The sequence below is a fragment of the Phacochoerus africanus genome, chromosome 3 (genome assembly GCF_016906955.1).
Source record: "Phacochoerus africanus isolate WHEZ1 chromosome 3, ROS_Pafr_v1, whole genome shotgun sequence".
Classification (NCBI taxonomy): Eukaryota; Metazoa; Chordata; class Mammalia; order Artiodactyla; family Suidae; genus Phacochoerus; species Phacochoerus africanus.
The window spans coordinates 35,169,225-35,186,926 of NC_062546.1; the positions used below are offsets into that span (position 1 = coordinate 35,169,225).

General features: G+C 42.4%; 1 protein-coding gene across 1 annotated transcript; it reads right to left on the reverse strand.

The window, feature by feature from the left end:
- Positions 1–2,286: 2,286 nt before the first annotated feature.
- Positions 2,287–16,139, reverse strand: NAA20 (N-alpha-acetyltransferase 20, NatB catalytic subunit). Its single transcript, XM_047771598.1, has 6 exons — positions 15,995–16,139; positions 12,192–12,216; positions 8,828–8,918; positions 8,123–8,258; positions 3,269–3,414; positions 2,287–2,794 (listed from the first exon to the last, which is right to left on the reverse strand). Exons 1-6 carry the CDS (start codon positions 16,045–16,047, stop codon positions 2,709–2,711), a joined length of 537 nt encoding a protein of 178 aa, XP_047627554.1. The 5' UTR covers positions 16,048–16,139; the 3' UTR covers positions 2,287–2,708.
- Between the last annotated feature and the right edge of the window lie 1,563 nt (positions 16,140–17,702).

The following is a 17,702-nucleotide window of genomic DNA, read 5'->3' on the forward strand; positions in this document are numbered from 1 at the left end:
GAATCTTTTTCTAGAAGTTTTCAAGTTGTAGTCCACAAGTATTTTTTTCATACTTGTTTTCCTCATAAAGATATTTATGCATTCATCTGGAACCTATAACTTCTTCACATCTTTAGTCCCACCGACTTGAGTTCCATTCCCAGCTCTGCTACTTAGTGACACATAACCTTTATCTTCAGATCCTTTGCTCATTAAATGGGCTTTTGCAGCTCATTTTGAAGACTAGAAGAGGAATATACATGACACAGGGTAGATGCTCAATAGAACATTCATTCCCAGCCACTTTCATTTTCAGAAAGCATCCACAAGTTCCCAGGCCAGGGATTGAACCCACACCACAGCAATGACAATGTCAGGCCCCCTAACTGCTAGGCCACCATGGAACTCCAGCAGCCACTTTCTTAATATTCATTCCTTGTGTAATCTAATGTGCTTGAATTAATTTAACTTTTAAATGTCTGTACCTTCCTTTTTTTTTCTTAATTTCTATTTCATTTTATTTTTCTTTTTAGGGCTGCACCCCCAGCATATGGAAGTTCCCAGGCTAGGTGTCAAATTGGAGCTACAGCTTCTGGCTTACACCACAGCAATGCCAGATCCAAGCTGAATCTGTGCCTGACACCACAGCTCATGGCAGTGCCAGGTTCTTAACCCACTGAGCAAGGCCAGGGATTGAACCCACATCCTCATGGATACTAGTTGGATTTGTCTCCTCTGCCCCACTGCAGGAACTCCCTGTCTGTACCTTCTTAGTGGCCGTTTATGCTAAGTGCTTCTGAAAATGCTAGTAAGAAAATTTAGTTACTGTATTTCTGAACAAGGTCTTTTCACCAGGAACATTTTAGTTGAATTTGTTTTACTGTAATCAGTTTGCCAAACCGGTTGAGTTCTGTAGTAGCTTAAGTACAGTATTACGAGGGCTGTGAAAGTGTCCTGTGCTCCACTGAGTTTGAGAACCCCTGGGTTAAGGGTTAAGCCATGCTGACAGATCTTTTTAGTTAGGCTTCTCAGAGCCTTTGATATGTTCCTGTACATTGTGAATCCCCAGTAGCAATGCTGGCCACATTTCCCCTTAGTGGACCACGGACCCATATCCACCTAAAGTACTAATAAAGATTGCCTGGGGTACTACAGTAGAGACTGTCTGTCTTAACGTTGACTAGAATGTGAAGAACACCTGAGTACCAGGAATACACAGGGTAACAAAACAGCAGCACAACGTGATAACATTATTTCCTGGCTGATACTTGTATTCTCAAGTATTGGCCTTAATTAACCAATCTGAGAGACTGTTTCCTTTCATCTGGCCTGTATTTCTCAAGCCTATTTTGTTTTGCCAAACTATTTGACTAGAACCATATCGGATCTTTGTGTTTTCTCCTCAGTAAGGACAATTAGAAAATTTTCAATTTGCGAATTTCATTGGGCAAATTTTATTACTAAATTTGCAAGTGTAGTATTCACCCGAGGGAATAAAAGCTAGCTGGTATGGTGCTAAATTGTATCTTGAAAATAAGAGTGAGGGCAGAAGGACATAAGACCAGCAGGTGAAAAGCAAGCCTATTTCAGCCTCACTGCTTCCCACCGGACCAGCGTCAGCTACCCATGTCCTGGTTCTGATTGTGGAGTCCCAAGGTCTGTCCAGTCAGTGAAGAGGATCACAGAGATCTGAGTCGACTTCATACACAGGGTTATGAGGTGAGAAGACAGGAAAAATGCTACTTTAAGTGACTAATCATAATCATTTTGTTTATGCTGCATGTGCGTAAAAAAAAATATATATAGTAGGTTCTCAATGTCAATTCCTAATAACCCTTTTGGGCATGTAACGTGCCAGCATGAAAAGGCATGAAAGAACAATTAAAGAACTCACTTCTCTCTCACCCTCAACTCCACCAAAGTAAGTCCTTTCAAAGGTAAAAGGTTTCTTAATAATCGTTTCTGTGATTTCGTTTTCTTAGCTATTTCTTTTACTCACTGGATATTTTCAGACATTACAGGTGATGAAAACTACACACGAAAGTATGGTTAGCCTGTGATCTAGTTGTGTGGCCTTTCTTTAGGAATTAGGTTTTTTCCCTTTATTTTAGCATCTCTTTAGATTCTGAAAGGCAGGGTTTAGACCACGTGTTGTGAAAGGAGACAAAAGATCAGAGACAGGCAGTGTGAGAGCACATACCTGGAAGAACATCCTGTGCAAGAAGGAAGCGTAGGTGTACTAGGAAGGGACTGCTCAGTAAGCATGAAAAGTGCTCTGTGTAGAAATGTAAGAGAAACAACGTAACATTTATAGTCAACAATGCATTTTATTTTACAGCTTAGATTTATATATTTCATAAATGCTTTTAAAGCTTCAATGAACAGTTCAATACAAAATATATCTATGTAGCAGTGGTTCTCAGGCACAGAATTAGGAGATTGGAGTGAGCTTTTTCTCTAGCATATTGTGAATATTATGACAGTGGAATGTTCCCTTCTGCCCTAGCTGCCTTTTTGGTTGAACTTTATTATAGTGAACAGTTTTAGGAGGTATGATATTGCTAACTGGAAACGAGATTTAAAGCGTTCTATAAACTTGTATTTTCTTAAAATCCTTAAGATCTAAACGATTCCCTTTTCTCCTAATAGAGCTCCAGGATCATCTAATGAAAATAATATTGTCCATAAACTATCTGGAGCGTCATCAGCCTAAGAACCACTGCTTATGGTTATTCAATGTCTTCAGGCCTCACAGGATGAGGTAGGGGTATGATGGATTTCTTCTCAGTGTCCCTGGAAAGTGCTTTTCTCATATCTGTTAGGAAGAAACAAAGTCTAATGTAAGTATTATAAGTATTTTACATCAAATTTAAAGCATATAGGTTAAAAAAAAGTTTGTCCTCCACCCCACTTTCACTAGATTCTGAGAGATATATTTGCAAGTGAGGCCCCCTATATCAGATGTACCCCAACCAACCCAGATGGGACTCAGCTCTTCCTAAAAACGCCTTTTGACAGAATCTGAGTAAAATAGTGTGTTGATTATTACAGTAAAGCAGTAATTGATAGTAATTAACCACTGGTGAGTCAATATAAGGTAATCAGTGGGAAGCTCATAAAGGTAGGTTAAGGGAGATTTAACTATAGCTTAAATTTTAAATATTTTAAGTCCAGAAAATCAGGTTTTTTTGTTTTGTTTTGTTTTTTAATAACACCAGAGTATTTCGGTCAGTAGGATGGAGGTAAGTGCTGGCTTCCTCTCTGGACACTGCCCCAGAAGGGAGCTCACCATAAGCATCCTCGTCGGGCTCCCCGTTGCTGGCCGAGTAGTACTCTATCACGGTCCTGTACACGCTGTAGCCCAGCTGCTTGTACATGTTGACTGCAACTTGGTTAGACACTCTCACAAAGAGGTCGACAAAAAATCCACCCTTTCTGTAATTCGAAAAATGAGAATTGGAGAAGTCCTAGAAAGTAATACTTAGACATCTTTAAAAACAATACCCCGCCCTGACAACTACTCATAGAATGATACTGTGGGTCCCTGCAGCTGATGACATCTTATTATCAATAATTTTTAATAATTTATAGCAATTGTGCAAGACAAACAGATGACTTTGCTTGCATGTTAACATTTCAGAACCTACATGTTTACTTAAAATATAAATTTAAAGAAAGCAATTTTTTTTTTGTCTTTTTGCTATTTCTTGGGCCGCTCCTGCGGCATATGGAGGTTCCCAGGCTAGGGGTCCAATTAGAGCTGTAGCCACCAGCCTACGCCAGAGCCACAGCAACGCAGGATCCGAGCCGCGTCTGCAACCTACACCACAGCTCACGGCAACGCCGGATCGTTAACCCACTGAGCAAGGGCAGGGACCGAACCCGCAACCTCATGGTTCCTAGTCGGATTCGTTAACCACTGCGCCACGATGGGAACTCCAGAAAGCAATTTTTTAACCATAATTCTGCTACTTGGCTTTAAAAATTTACCGGGTATTTGATATCACAGTAATTGAAAAGTTCATTTTACCAGTTGGTCATAGAATACTTCCATCCATCTGCACAAAATAAAGATTATGAAGAAGGCACCAGCATGGCCGTGGCCCAAGTGTAACTACAGGACATTGGTCACAGTTCTAAAGCCCTCAGCTCAGCAACAGCCCCTGCCTTACCCAGGTCTCCCCGTCCTGACTCCTGTGATCCTCAGCACCTGCTTTCTTCTGTAGTCTTACCACCCATTCTAGTTCAGTTTTTCCTGTTTGTGAACATGACAGAAACAGTCCTACTTTACTCCTCGGTGACTGTCGGTGTCAAGTCAGCCTCAGGCTGCCGAGCTCGTTCAGACTCCATCCACTGTGTGGATGCTCTAAAGGTGTCTGTGGCCTACAGATAAACATATCTGATTTTCACTATGATCAACTATGCTGTCTATGCTGTTTTTGAAAATTTTATCATGGCATTTCAGATTGTTAACAAGGCTGAGTGTATTTCTGTCCGCCATTTAGCTTTCTCCTTCTGTATGGTCTTTATGGGTCTTTCATGAATTTTTTCTTTTTCTCCTCCCACCTGTAGTTCTCTATTCTGGATAGTCAACAATGGGTAAAGGACAGTGGATATCTTTTCTCCAGTGTGCAAATCTTTTTCCAGTTTGTAGCCTGGCCTGTCATTATCCTCTGTATCTTTTGATGAACACATTAACTGCACTTCAAAGCAGTTCTTCTCTACCTGGAGGCTATGGAGACACTCGCCTTTGAAGGTGCTTCACAAGGCTTTTTTTTAGTTTTGCTCTTCACAGCCAGGTTTTTGTCAGATCCGTGTATGGTAAGGTACTAACGTAAGAAAAATCTTGTGCTGCCACGTTTACTGGAAAGTGTATCCTCCATCGTGATCTGCTGATGCCTCCTCTGAGGTATGTCAGAATCCATGTATTTCCTGGTTTGTTGCTCAAACTCTGTTCCACTGGCCTAGGTGACGACTCTAGGCCCGACACACAGTCACTCAGTACAGCTGATGCTGGGGGGTGGGCTCCGCCCACTTTGTTGATGTTCAGGCATATCTTCTCTTCTTGGCTCCTCCTATTCCCCTGTAGTTCTTGGAATCAATGAGATTTTCACTGACTGGATCAGTAGGGAGCCCTCTGTGCTCCACTTAGCAAGCTCATCTCTACTGCCTTTGGATAAGGCTTCATAAACTTCATAGAGCTCTTGCACCACTTTCCTTAGGTTTTTCACAAGGGCTTCATGTACTGTTTATATAGAAATGCAGTCGAATTTATACTAACTTTATATCTAACAACTTTGCTTAACTTTTATCAATTCTAAACACTTATGTGTAGATTCCTGTAGGCTTTCTATTTGCACAATCTGATTTGTCCAAGATGACAGTTTTGTTTCTTCTCAACCCCCTTTTTTTTTTTTTTTTCCTTGCTTTAAAATTTGGTCAAAGATCTCCAGTAAATTACTGGAGAGGCCGACTGTGGTCATCCTTGTCCTGTGCTGGACTTCAAAGGGAAAGCACTCAGTGCCTCACTACTTAACTATAGCTTTGCAGTTAAAATAGTCTTTTTTCAGCTTCGAGAAGTTTCCCTTCTATTTCCTAAAGTGCTAACAGTTTTCATTAAGAATGAATACTGGATTTTATCTAAGCATTTTCTACATTTACTTATTAACCTGGTAGAGTACATTCTCACGTAGAATACTTCCCCTGGTATGTCAAACTTTTCATGAATCGCTGAATCCACTTTGCTAAGATTTTCCTCAAATTTTCCTTCCTCCTATTGTCAGGTTTTGTTTTCCAGGTTATCCTAGCCTTAAAAAGTAAGTTGAGGATGTCCCTTTTTTTGTGTAAAAGTGAACTTATAGTCATTATTTCCTAAAATAGTTGGTAAAATTCACCAGAGAAGCCATAGCTTTATGGCAATGTTTTTGGCTACTGACTGAGATTAGTTAAGGCAGGGGTGAGCCTGCAGCCTATTTTTGTACTGCGCTCAAGCTAAGAATAAGTTTTCTCAATCTCAAAGGACTGTTTAAGCAATAAAGACCTTAGGTGGGCTGTGAAGTCTTAACATTTGCTTTCCTGCCCAGATAGTTTTTTGACCCCTGTTCCATACCCTGAATCAATTTGATGATGATGATTTCAACTGCTGCATTTTTACCTTGAATTAATGTCATTGGGTATATAAAAGTCGTAATTATTACATCTTCCTGATGGATTAAATCCTTTATCAATATGCCATGACTCTTTTTTTATCTTGGTAATTCTGGAACTATAATATGCCTGTTAAGTATATACATTTTTGGTTAGAATTTGCATAATTTTCAAAATTACTTTCAATCTTTCTGTACCTTTTAACCTTCACACATATTCCTGTAAATAGAATAGTTTCTGAGTATCTTTGTCCTTTATAAGAACACTTAACCTGGGATCTCAGTAAATTTTAAATATACATTATTGTTGACTTGTAGCTACAATGCTATTCATCAAAATCTAGAGATTTATTCTTGCGTATCTGAAACTTTTCAGTAACTTTCCATTTCCTACTCCCCTCAGCCACCACCATTCCATCTTTATGAATTTAAGTATCTCATATTATAGTATTTGTCTTTTTTGTGACTGGCTTCTTTCACGCTTTTTGTTTTGCCACTTTTTGAAGTTCCTATTTAATCTCTTCTTTTGATTTTTATTATTCCACTTTTTTCTTTGGAAATTATATGCTGCTTCTATTAAAGATACATTTATGTATAAATGTGTGTGGGTACTCACTCCTATAACAAATATACTTAAGTCTTCACAACTATTATGGAAAAGGGAAGAGCGTTGAGAGTCTATTCTATATACATTAAATCTTATGTGCAAGGCCATGGCTAAATGGAAGCCATTTCCTAACTCCCTGTACAGTATAAAGTAATGCCAAATCTATAATCTTGCTAAAAATTTTCTCCTCTTCCCTGTTCAATCTAGGAAGATTTTTTTTTTTAATTCTTAAGGACTAGACTTCTTTTTCAGCTAAGACAATGAATTTCCTCTCCTCTCTAAATGAGCTTAGATTCCTTTTGCCTCCAACTGGTTTACAGCATTTTCAGGTCACTGTTACTTCTATAAAGCGTTCCACTTAATTATTCAATAAAGGTAAGTCTCAAGATGCCTTCTCAGCAGCTATTCTTTCTTGTATTTATATACAGTAGAGAAAAAAAATGGCAGTTTGACAACCAGTAAAATGTTTAATCTCTTATCTGTTTCTAGGGTGGGAGCTGGCAGGAGTCTTAATTATCCATTATTTTCAAAATGAGACTGTTTGATATATACAACAGGTCTTTTTTTTTTTTTTTTAAAGCCACAATGCTGGCAGTTCCCAAGCTGTGCTCCCGTGTGTGCCCCAAACTCAAAGAAATGCTGTAGGACATTTCCAAATGTTTGAGGAAAACACAGTCAAACCTTACATGTTGGACAGTGGCAAACTACTAGCTTCAGGTAGTTCACAAATACACATCAGGTTACAATCCTTTTGGATTGTATTTTATATATTTTACATAATATCTTCATGAAACCAGGCTTTTGGCAGTTCCTATGATTAAAGAAACCCAGGACTGCAGGTGGTTCTATCTCTTTCCAAGATTTGGAGAAGTAAGGTGATGCCCAGCAGGTATCTCATTTAGGAGGTAACCACCATTATTTAAATAATGCACTAATGTCTTCTTTCAATCTGTTTTTTTTTTCAAATAGCTACTAGCTTGTTAGGACACAACTGCCTAAGACTAAACTTTTCCTTTGGCCTAGAGCACTGTGAAAAAATTACTGAGATGTCAAGGGCAATGGCAGCAGAACTGGGGAACATCCGCTGCAGTGGCAGGAATACTGACCAAAACCTTGAGGGTCAGTTTTTGACTGCACCAATTACCCAGCCTATTAAACCTATGGCAGGTCACTCAACCTTGCCTTAATCATCCTCAGAAGCAAAAGAGGGACAATAATATCAGTGAGCATGTGACAGCACTGTTGAAAGGACTATGACAGGCTGAAAATGAAATTCCTGTAAACTGTAAAGCATGAGAAATGGTCAACCTGAAGAGAAAAAATCTTAGGTAAATCAAAAGAAAACCAAATAGTTACAATTCATGAACTATTTTTAAAAGCAGGATCTTACCTTTCTGATATCTCCTCTAATAACTCCATAAGTTTAGCAGCCAAGCCAAGGCGTCGAAATTCTGGGGCAACAGAAAGAGCTGTGACGTGCCCGTGCCATTCTTCCCTTGCCACCGAGCCTTCTGCCTTCCCCATGACTGCCAACACAAGACCACACCCAGTCACCAAAACGCAGACTCCCAGACACAGGTGCTGCTGGGTATGTTTCTATATAACAAAGGAAACTAAGGACAACTCTAATTTTTGAGTAAATTCTTAGTCATTTGCAACTAACTATTGTTAGTGCTTTTATTTGAATTTCACTTGTAAATAAAATGCTAAATCTAGTTGTAGAATCAGAAAAAATTTTTCTTTTAAAACGAATGATGTACTGAAAACACAACTGATGCTGAACACAGAGCCTAAATATATGTATTTAAAAGTCTACATTGGCATGTGGGTGATTATGTGTGTATGTACACATAAATGAGACAATCCACAGCTCACATTTTCGTCAGTAATGCTACCATATCTGTGTCACTGCTGTACCCCAAGCCCTGCACAGGGCCTAAAGCAGAAGGGATTAATGAGTTGTCAAAATGAAAATAAAATTACAGGCATCACGATTACACTTCCAGTTCTACAGTCAAGCTATTAACAGTCAATTAAGACCTGTGTTTTAATCTTAACTGCCTCATCAAAAAAGTACTAGTGGTATTATACTTACTATAACCCATTAACTCTCCACCAGGCGCCTCTGCAACGATGAAGTACTCTGGCCAATGGGCAAGGTACTGTAAGTAAAAGGGGATCCCATACTAGAGTCTTGTTAAGGAGGACAGAAAGTAATGGACAGTTCAGAGTTCTTTCCTTTAAAAAGCATAGTGTTACTTTATCCCCAGCCAGATGTATGGTTTTGATAATTAATTTATTACCATAAATATTTAGCTCAGCACTCATTTTTAACAAATTGCCTGAATATCTAATAACCTCAGACAGCACCATCCTGCAAAGAACCAGGACTCCCTGTCTTCCTGCTGATCACACTGTCTCGATCTCTTCAGAGCACTTTCTCATCGCCTGGTGTTCTTCCTGTTTGCTATCTGTCTCCCATGGAATACGACTGGCGTGTTCTCTCTGTTGCAGGTGCTTGGCACACAGTAGGTGCTCAGTATATTTATTTTTCTATAATCACACTGGGAAACTAATTATTAGTTCCTACACTAGCTTCGCAGGACCATGAAAAATAACTAAGTACTTCCAAAAGCAACTTAACAAACCCAGTTTGGCCTCCACTGCTTGAAATTCTCCACTAGTAATGTAAAAAAAACCCCGAAAAACTGACATAAAAGTGATAGCCTGAGTAATCTGCTCATCACTAACTCTTCAACCCTGGCATCCTTACTGACTTGCACTATTCATTCCCATGTTGCTTCTCAGTGGAAGCCTGCGTTCTCTAAGGAGCACCTCAACCATACTAAAGCTCCTGGAAAATCTGTTCAGTGGTAAATTCTTCAAACTTTGCTCTGAAGGGGACAGCCTTTATCCTGCCTCTTCAAACTTAACCCTTAACGTGGCAGCCAGCAAACCCTCCTGCCACCCAACACTGACACACACCGTAACGTCTCTCCTCCGGCTAATGCAGGAGCCCCAGGTGCTGGCTTGCAGACCACGAAAACCTGGCAGGTTACTCTAAAACATGGCCTCACCTGGATTATGGGACTTAAGCATAACTGAGTACACCATATAGCTTGATTTGCATCCTAGGACTCTCCTTATATACAGTGAAACGGTTTGTCATTCAAAATTCTTCAAAATCCTTCCATTTTTTTAAACATGGAGGTCTTTAATGGGTGATAATTTTTAAAATACAAATGAAAATTAAGACTTTTTTGCTTTTTCCATTCAACTTCGTTTCTGACATGTAGCACCACTGTTGCCTGTGCCTGTAGTTGGTTTTTACTGTTACTCGTTTTCCACTGACATAACTCAGGGGCCGACAAACCTTTTCTATAAGGAGCCAGACAGTAGATATTCTAGGCTGTGCGGACTATGTGGTCTCCCTTGCAACTACTCAAACTGAAAGCCATGGACAAGAGCTGCAGACAGTATGTAAATTATTCACTATGGCTGCATCCAATAAAACTTCATTTACAAAAACAGGCAGTGGGCCAGATGTGGCCCATGCATGTTAATGTGCATTCCTGCCTCTATTATCTTCAGCTTCCAGGAAACTGAATTACTAGGAATCACATTAGCAAAGCACCTTCCAGAAAGACTGTAGCAGTTTACTGTCTCTAACAATTTATGAGAATGTCCCCCTCTCCTGACCATCATCAACCCTGAGTTTATCATTATTTAAAATCCTTGATAACTTGATAGATAAAACATAGCACCTCATTTTGGTTTTAATTTGCTTATCTTTTGATTGGTAAGACTGAGCTCTTAATGTTTTCATTAGCCTCCTTTATGCCCTCTTTGTTAAACATCAATTTATATTACCCTCTTACCAGGTTCCTTAAAGACTAAAAATAGAACTACCATATGATCCAGCAATCCCACTCCTGGCATATATCCAAAATAAACCATAACTCAAAAAGATACATGCACCCTAATGTTCACAGCAGCACCATTCACAATAGCCAAGAAATGGAAGCAACCTAAATGCCCATCCACAGAGGAATGGATAAAGAAAATGTGGTACATGTATACAGTGGAATATTACTCAGCCATAAAAATGAAACACCATTTGCAGCAATGTGGACACCACTAGAGATTATTATACTAAATCAAGTCAGACAGAGAAAGACAAATATATGATATCCCCTATATGTAGAATCTTAAAAAATGATACAAATGAACCTATTTACAAAACAGACTCACAGACTTAGAAAACAAACTTATGGTTAGCAAGGTGGGGGGATGGATAAATTAGGAGTTTGGGATTAGCATACACATGCTACACATACCACTATATATAAAACAGATTAACAAGGACATACTGTATATATAGTACAGGGAACTCTACTCAATACTATGTAATAACATATATAGGAAAAGAATCTGAAAAAGAGTGGATATTTGCATAAGGGAATTATTTTGCTGTGCACCTGAAACTAACACATTGCAAAATTGTCTACTTCAACATACAATAAAAATTAAATTGAAAAAAAAAATTACTGTCTTACCCTGCAGTGGACAAGGAGCAAATGCAGAAACCCAACTTTGTATTTTAGGCCACTGAGCACACAGGGGTTGTCTGTTACAGGCAGAGGACCCTACTTTACACATTTCTGCCTATTTTTCTATTGGGGAACATCAGAAATAACTACTAATTGTTACCCAAAGTCCTTTTTTCACTTTGGCAACAAGCCCCAGTTTAAAGCTGGCTCATTCCCAGACTCTGTTCTAGACAGGTAAGCATGGCATGAGTTACCCCTAAAAGTCTGGGAAGTACACTCTCACCTTCCCCTCTGTTGACCAGTCCTCCTCCAGGATCAAGGGTGTGATGCTGTGGGATCTGGGAGCCACCTGGGCAGGAAGCCAAAGCCACCAGGGATGGACAGTGATTCTAGTGCAGAGCCTGGTCGCTGGTGACATCACAGAACCACCGTGGACTGCTCGTCCTCTCCAGACTTTGTTCACATCAGACAGAAACAGCCCATCCTGCTGAAGCCAGTGCTTTCTGCTGCACACAGCTATGCTTACGGCTGAGGGTGAGGTGGGTGGGTGACTGTACTGTTCTCCATTTAGGAGGTCCTTACATTAGTAGCTTTGTCAGGAAGATTTAAGAAAACACTCAACGTGATGTTTTTTGTTGTTTTAATTGCTTTCAAGAAGTTCCCATATGACACAGCAGGTTAAGGATCCAGCACTGCTGCAGCTGTGCCACAGGTGGGAACTGCAGCATGGGTTCTATCCCTGGCCCAGGAACTTCCATATGTGGCCAAAAAAAAAAAAAAAAAAAGCTTCCAATTTGCTTTTTGTTTCCTGACCTCCAAATTTTAAACTTTTTCAATATTCAAGTCTATTTTCCTCTTTTGTTTATTTCCCTTACTCTAAGCCTTCATTCAATTTTTTAAAAAGGATACAGTTTCTGTAAGTGGATCCAAGTTACTAAAAAAAACAAGAGAAATGTCAAAAGTAAGTAGTGTTTACAAAACCTGTTTAAGCCAACTAAAAATAACATTCACAGGGGAAATAAGACATGCTAAATCCACAACTTCAAAACCAACTTTAGAGCTAAGAAAGCTTTAATCTTCCTAATGACCATAGTGAGCCATCATCACAGCCACTATAAAGACATCTATACATTTTCAACTGCTGCTTCTTTACGAATTATAGTTAACACATTGTCTGGACCTTCCATCTTCTAAATGGCAATAAACTATTAATGGAACTGAGGACCATCCAGGCATGTCAATCAAACAGGGGTAAAACTACCCCACCCCCCAACGTCTGACAAGGGGCCTCTATCTGCAAATTCCTCCTCCTTCTACCTAATCCCACCCTCTAAACATGGGCGCTGTCAACACTCTGGCCTCTGCTCCCTATTCTGCATTCTTGCCTCCCTTCCCCACCTCTCCCATTCCCATACTTTTAATTTTGTTCTCAGAGGAGCCCCTGAATCTGGCTCTGGTGCTAAGCATCTGCCTCTACAGCATATCCAACCACAATACTCCAGAGTCAGCGTTTCTTAAAATGCATTTCTGCTTTGTCTACAAAGTGAGCTCTGCCCTCACTTTCCTATTCAATTAAGGGACTCACTATTTTGCCAGCCCCAGACCAGCCAGCTTCAACTCTTCTCTTGCACAGTCTCTTCCTTGAGGCCCTTAACAATGCCCAGCAGTTCTCAGAACGCCTTTACACTCAAAAATTACTGGGACCCCAAAGAACTTTATGTAGGTTATGGCTATTGATATTTAATTTTTTAAAAACACCCCTTTAAAATAATAAATTACATATTAATGTAGCTTTTTTAACCAAAAAAGTCACTTTATTTTAAAGAAGAACAAAAACGAGCGATGACAGCACTGTTTTAACAATTTTACAGATCTTGTTAATGTCTGGCTTAATAGAAAACAGCTGGATTCTCATAGCTGCATCTGTTATGCTTGTTGCAAGATCACACACCTGGAGAACTCCACTGTGCACTTGTGAGAGAATGAGAAAGGCAAAAAAAAAATCTCTAGTGTCATCATGAAAATGGCTCTGACCTTGCAGAACCCCCAGAACAATCCTGAGGAGCCCTGGCGCACACTTGGAGAATCACGGATCTCATACAACACAACGTGGGATGTGAATCACCTTCCCAGGCCTCCCAGCTCTCCCTTAACTCCCCCCTATTTCCATCTCAGCTGCTTCCTGTTTCAGTAAAACAACAGTAGGAAGAAAGCTTCACCAAGATCCCACCCCAACCCACCCACCTGAAGCATCTGTACCCACCCTCCATGTGCTCTCCTGTACTAGGACTGGGGCACTGGTGGGCAGGTCCCATAGCCCTGCTCCCAGAAAGACATGTACACGTGTGCTGCATGCTCGGCCACCCACTATGGCTCACAGCTGCATGCTCCTGAAATGCTGCCCCAGCTCGGCCCCACCTCACTGGGCCTCAGCTCCTTTAACACATGATGCCCTGGAGCGCCAACCTGGAGCCTTTTTTTCCTACCCACATTCATTCCATTACTGATGTCCCCTAGCCGCCTGGTTTTAATACCATCTACGTAGTGTTGGCCCCCAAATTTCTATCTTTAGCACAGAACTAAACATGAGACTCTCCTGCCCAGATGCCCACCTGACTTCTCCACCTGGTACCGAGTGCACTTGGCAGAGGCCCATGTCCTACGCTGGTCTCTTCAAGGTCCAGCCCTTTGATCCAACCTCGTGACCTCACACCCCCACACTCACCCCTGCAGCCACACTGGCCACCCGTTGCAGCCTCCTGTCTGAAACAGCAGTCTGTGCACTAGCTATGCCCTCTGCCTCGAAGTACCCATCCCTCTGCTCCTCTCTCTCCCAATGGTCTTTCCGCAGTGACCCCTTCCCTGAACACCTTACCAGAAGTCAAATCCCCATTCACTTCCTATCTCCCTTTCCTGCTCTCATTTTTCCCTTTGTACTGAGCACTAAGTTCTACATGCTGTATTTTCTCACCTTGTTTTCCCCTCTAAAAGGTAAACTCCAGAAAGATAATTTTTTCCCCCTGTTCTGTTCACTGCTATGTCTTCAGCACTGGTGCACAGCAGGCATAAGATATTTTTCCAAGAATACAACATTTGTTAAATTAACTGCAATGTTTCCACATCCATTGCTTCTTTCACACCCTGAGTGATCCAAGGAGTTCTTGATAGAAGTGCACTAAACAAAGTGAGAATTAGGAGAAAATAAGGAGGACAAGGAGTCTCCCTATTGGCATATTCTGAAGAGCCCTTAATGAGCTAGGTGATTCTCTGAAACCAGATATTTTGTTATAAATAAATGATCCTGCTTATTTTCTTTCTACTCTATTCCTTTTCATATATAAGCACTGGCCCTTCTTACGTCTTCAGCTAGGACTGATTCTCCCAGAAGCTTTGCCTCTCTACTCCTGAAACTTCCAGGCAACTGGCACCTCCCAGGCCTGCACTTCCCAAATCCAAGCCTCTGTCAAGCCACCATTACCAAGACGTCTTAAAAGGCTCACCTGCTAGTATGCCTCCTCTTACTGCCTCTCACTCCTCACACTGCCTCCCGCTCCTCACAGCTCTGTGGTGGGGAGCTCAGGCTCCAGAGAGGTGCTCTTCAAACAACTAAGAATGTGCATTTCCAAAAAGTTCCCCGGTGGTCAGGGACCTTGCTAAGCAGCACAGCCCTGGAGCCAAATGTCCTTAAATTTGACTCCTTGCTTCCTGCCGGCAGGAAGGCTCTCCCACCAGGGGCAATTCACACTCAGTACTTTAGTTAATTCACACCAGATGGGGATAAGAAGCGCATCCACACACAGCGAGACCTCAACACAGCCTCAGTTACGCTCCTCCGACTGGAAGAGGCCCCAGAGCAAATCCCCAACAATGGGGCAGACCAGTCTCACCAGTTTCTCTGACCTCCGAATTACAGAACCGGCTGCTACAGTCCCTCACCTGAGATGTGTTGGCCATTCCTGAGGCTCTCACCTCCACACCTGCGTCCTTCTCCAAAACCTCCTTCCTCACCACCATCAACACTTACACACCTTCCAAGGCTCAGCTACTTTTTGAATGTTTCTAGCTACCTCGTCTCAAGTTCTTTCCATGCTCCTGACACTTAAATCTGAACTACTTGGTCCTTGTAGTTTTCACGTGACTACCAGGGTATCTTTAAAGTGGATGTGGGATTGGTGGATGCGTGGATGGATGGATGACGCCAGTGTAGCACTGTAAATGATAGAGTCGGCTTATGAGTCTACAGTCAACTTCTTAAGTGTTCAGAAATTTTCATAATAAAACGTTTGAAAAAAAAAAAAGGCACCTACAAGTCCCACACCCCGACTTAAGTGGATGCAAGGAAGTGCGCACCGTGGGCCTTGCCGCCCCCGACTCCCCCGCAAGACGCGCAGCGACAGTAACGAAACGCACGAAACTGCCACTCCGCAAGAACACAAGTGGACCTCCTCCTCCAAGCTGGGCGGCACCGCGCGGGTCCCCGGCACCAAGAGGACGCCGACCGGAGACGCGGGACCGGTCCGCGCCCCCTGCCCGACGGCCCCGTGAGGCGCCGGGACTACGCGCGCTGGGCTGCTGTGGGACGTCCGCGCCCGGCCAAGGTCAGCGGGGCGTCAGCACGTCCGTTCGGCCCGGCCTCCTCCCTACCCCGACCCCGCGGCCCCGGGGACGCAACGGCGGCAGCATGGCCATGGTCAGGGAGCGCGGCCACTCACATGTTGTTGAAGCGGAACAGGTCGTCGCACGTGAAAGCCCGGAGAGTGGTCATCCCGTCGCAGCCGCTGGAGCCGGCCCTCCGCGACCCCGCGCACTCCTCGCCGGAAGTCGTTCCGCGCGCGGCCGCCGCGGGGCGGAGCGCAGAACTGCTTCCGGGCCAAGAGTTGCTCAGCAACGGCAGAAGCGACGCAGCTCCCTCTGGTGGCCAGAGTCGGGAACTCCTGGGGAGTCTCCGGGTGTTTTTCAGAACTTCAAAACCGCTTGTTGGGAGTGACTCGGGAAGCGGGCAGGGGGATCCCCCAGGAAGGAGCAGAGACTCTGGAGTTAGGAAACCAAAGCGGTAAGATTAGACAGTGAGTCCAAAGAGGAATCTAAACTGCACAAGGCCATCGGGAATGCTGAAACGTATTTACAAATAGATGTAAGTCGGTGTACACAAAGCAGCAATCTAGTGCATCTCCTCCTGGACACGCACGATGCATGTGCGTTTCAGTGGTCAAGAATCATTTTTATTACTACCCATTTTCTGCAGCTTACAGAGTTAACCTGGATGGATGTACCTGGCAGGATCAAAACTGAATAGATTTCAGAGCATCAGAGAAACAAGGATACCAGGAGTTCCCGTCGTGGCGCAGCAGAAACGAATCTGACTAGGAACCATGAGGTTGCCGGTTAGATCCCTGGTCTCGCTCAGTGGGTTCAGGATCCGGCAGTGCCTTGAGCTGTGGTGTAGGTCGCAGACGCGGCTTGGATCAGGCGCTGCTGCGGTTGTGGTGTAGACCGGCAGCTGTAGCTCGGATTAGACCCCTAGCTTGGGAACCTCCGGATGCCGTGGGTGTGGCCCTGAAAAGGCAAAAAAAAAAAAAAGAAAGAAAGAAAAAAAAGATCACACACACACACACACACACACACACACACACATAAAACCTCACATCCTATATGGTAAATACGTTTTCAACTTTTTTTTTGTTGTTGTTGTCTTTTTGTCTTTTGGGGGCTGCTCCCGTGGCACATGAAGGTTCCCGGACTAGGGGTCCAATCGGAACTGTAGCCACCGGTCTACGCCGCAGCAACTCGGGATCCGAGCCACATCTTGAACCTACACCACAGCTCACGGCAACACTGGATCCGAGCCACAGCCACGGCAACACTGGATCCTAGATAGAACCCAGGTCCTCGTGGATTCTAGTCGGGTTTGCTAACCACTGAGCTACGACGGGAACTCCACGTTTTCAACATCTTAATCAAAATCGTTGAGGTTGAAGTCATATTTTTTATTAGAATTTTCCATTTAGGACACTGATGTCTCTTTGTAATTTAAAGATATAATGCTCTTTGTCTCCTCTGTCCTCCTCTCTTGATTATGTTTCTTGTATTATTGTGACTTTTTTAGAATTTATATATACATCTGTGTTACAAATATGCATCCTCCAGTTAAGTCTGTAATTCAAGGGATGTAATACTTGCTGCCACTTTCTTATTACAATTTTCTCATTCCCTTTGTTTTGATTCATTTATGGGTTGGTTGGATTTCATTACAGTGTTTTTTTGTTTGTTTGTTTTCTGCTTCCCTTTGCTTTGTTTTCCAGGGGCCCCATGGCGCTGATGCTCTGTTTTCAGAGCTCCTTAGTCTGTGAGAGATGCCGAGTTAGAATATTGGCTGGATATTCATGGATCTCATATCCTCCCACCCCCGAACTTTGTAAA

Excerpts from the sequence above, each read along its gene's own strand:
- NAA20 (XM_047771598.1), bottom strand. The coding sequence starts at position 16,047 with ATGACCACTCTCCGGGCTTTCACGTGCGACGACCTGTTCCGCTTCAAC. Across the intron at positions 3,415-8,122 it reads TTAGAGGAGATATCAGAAAG|AAAGGGTGGATTTTTTGTCG; the intron begins GTAAGATCCTGC and ends TTCGAATTACAG. Across the intron at positions 2,795-3,268 it reads GCCCGACGAGGATGCTTATG|ATATGAGAAAAGCACTTTCC; the intron begins GTGAGCTCCCTT and ends TCTTCCTAACAG.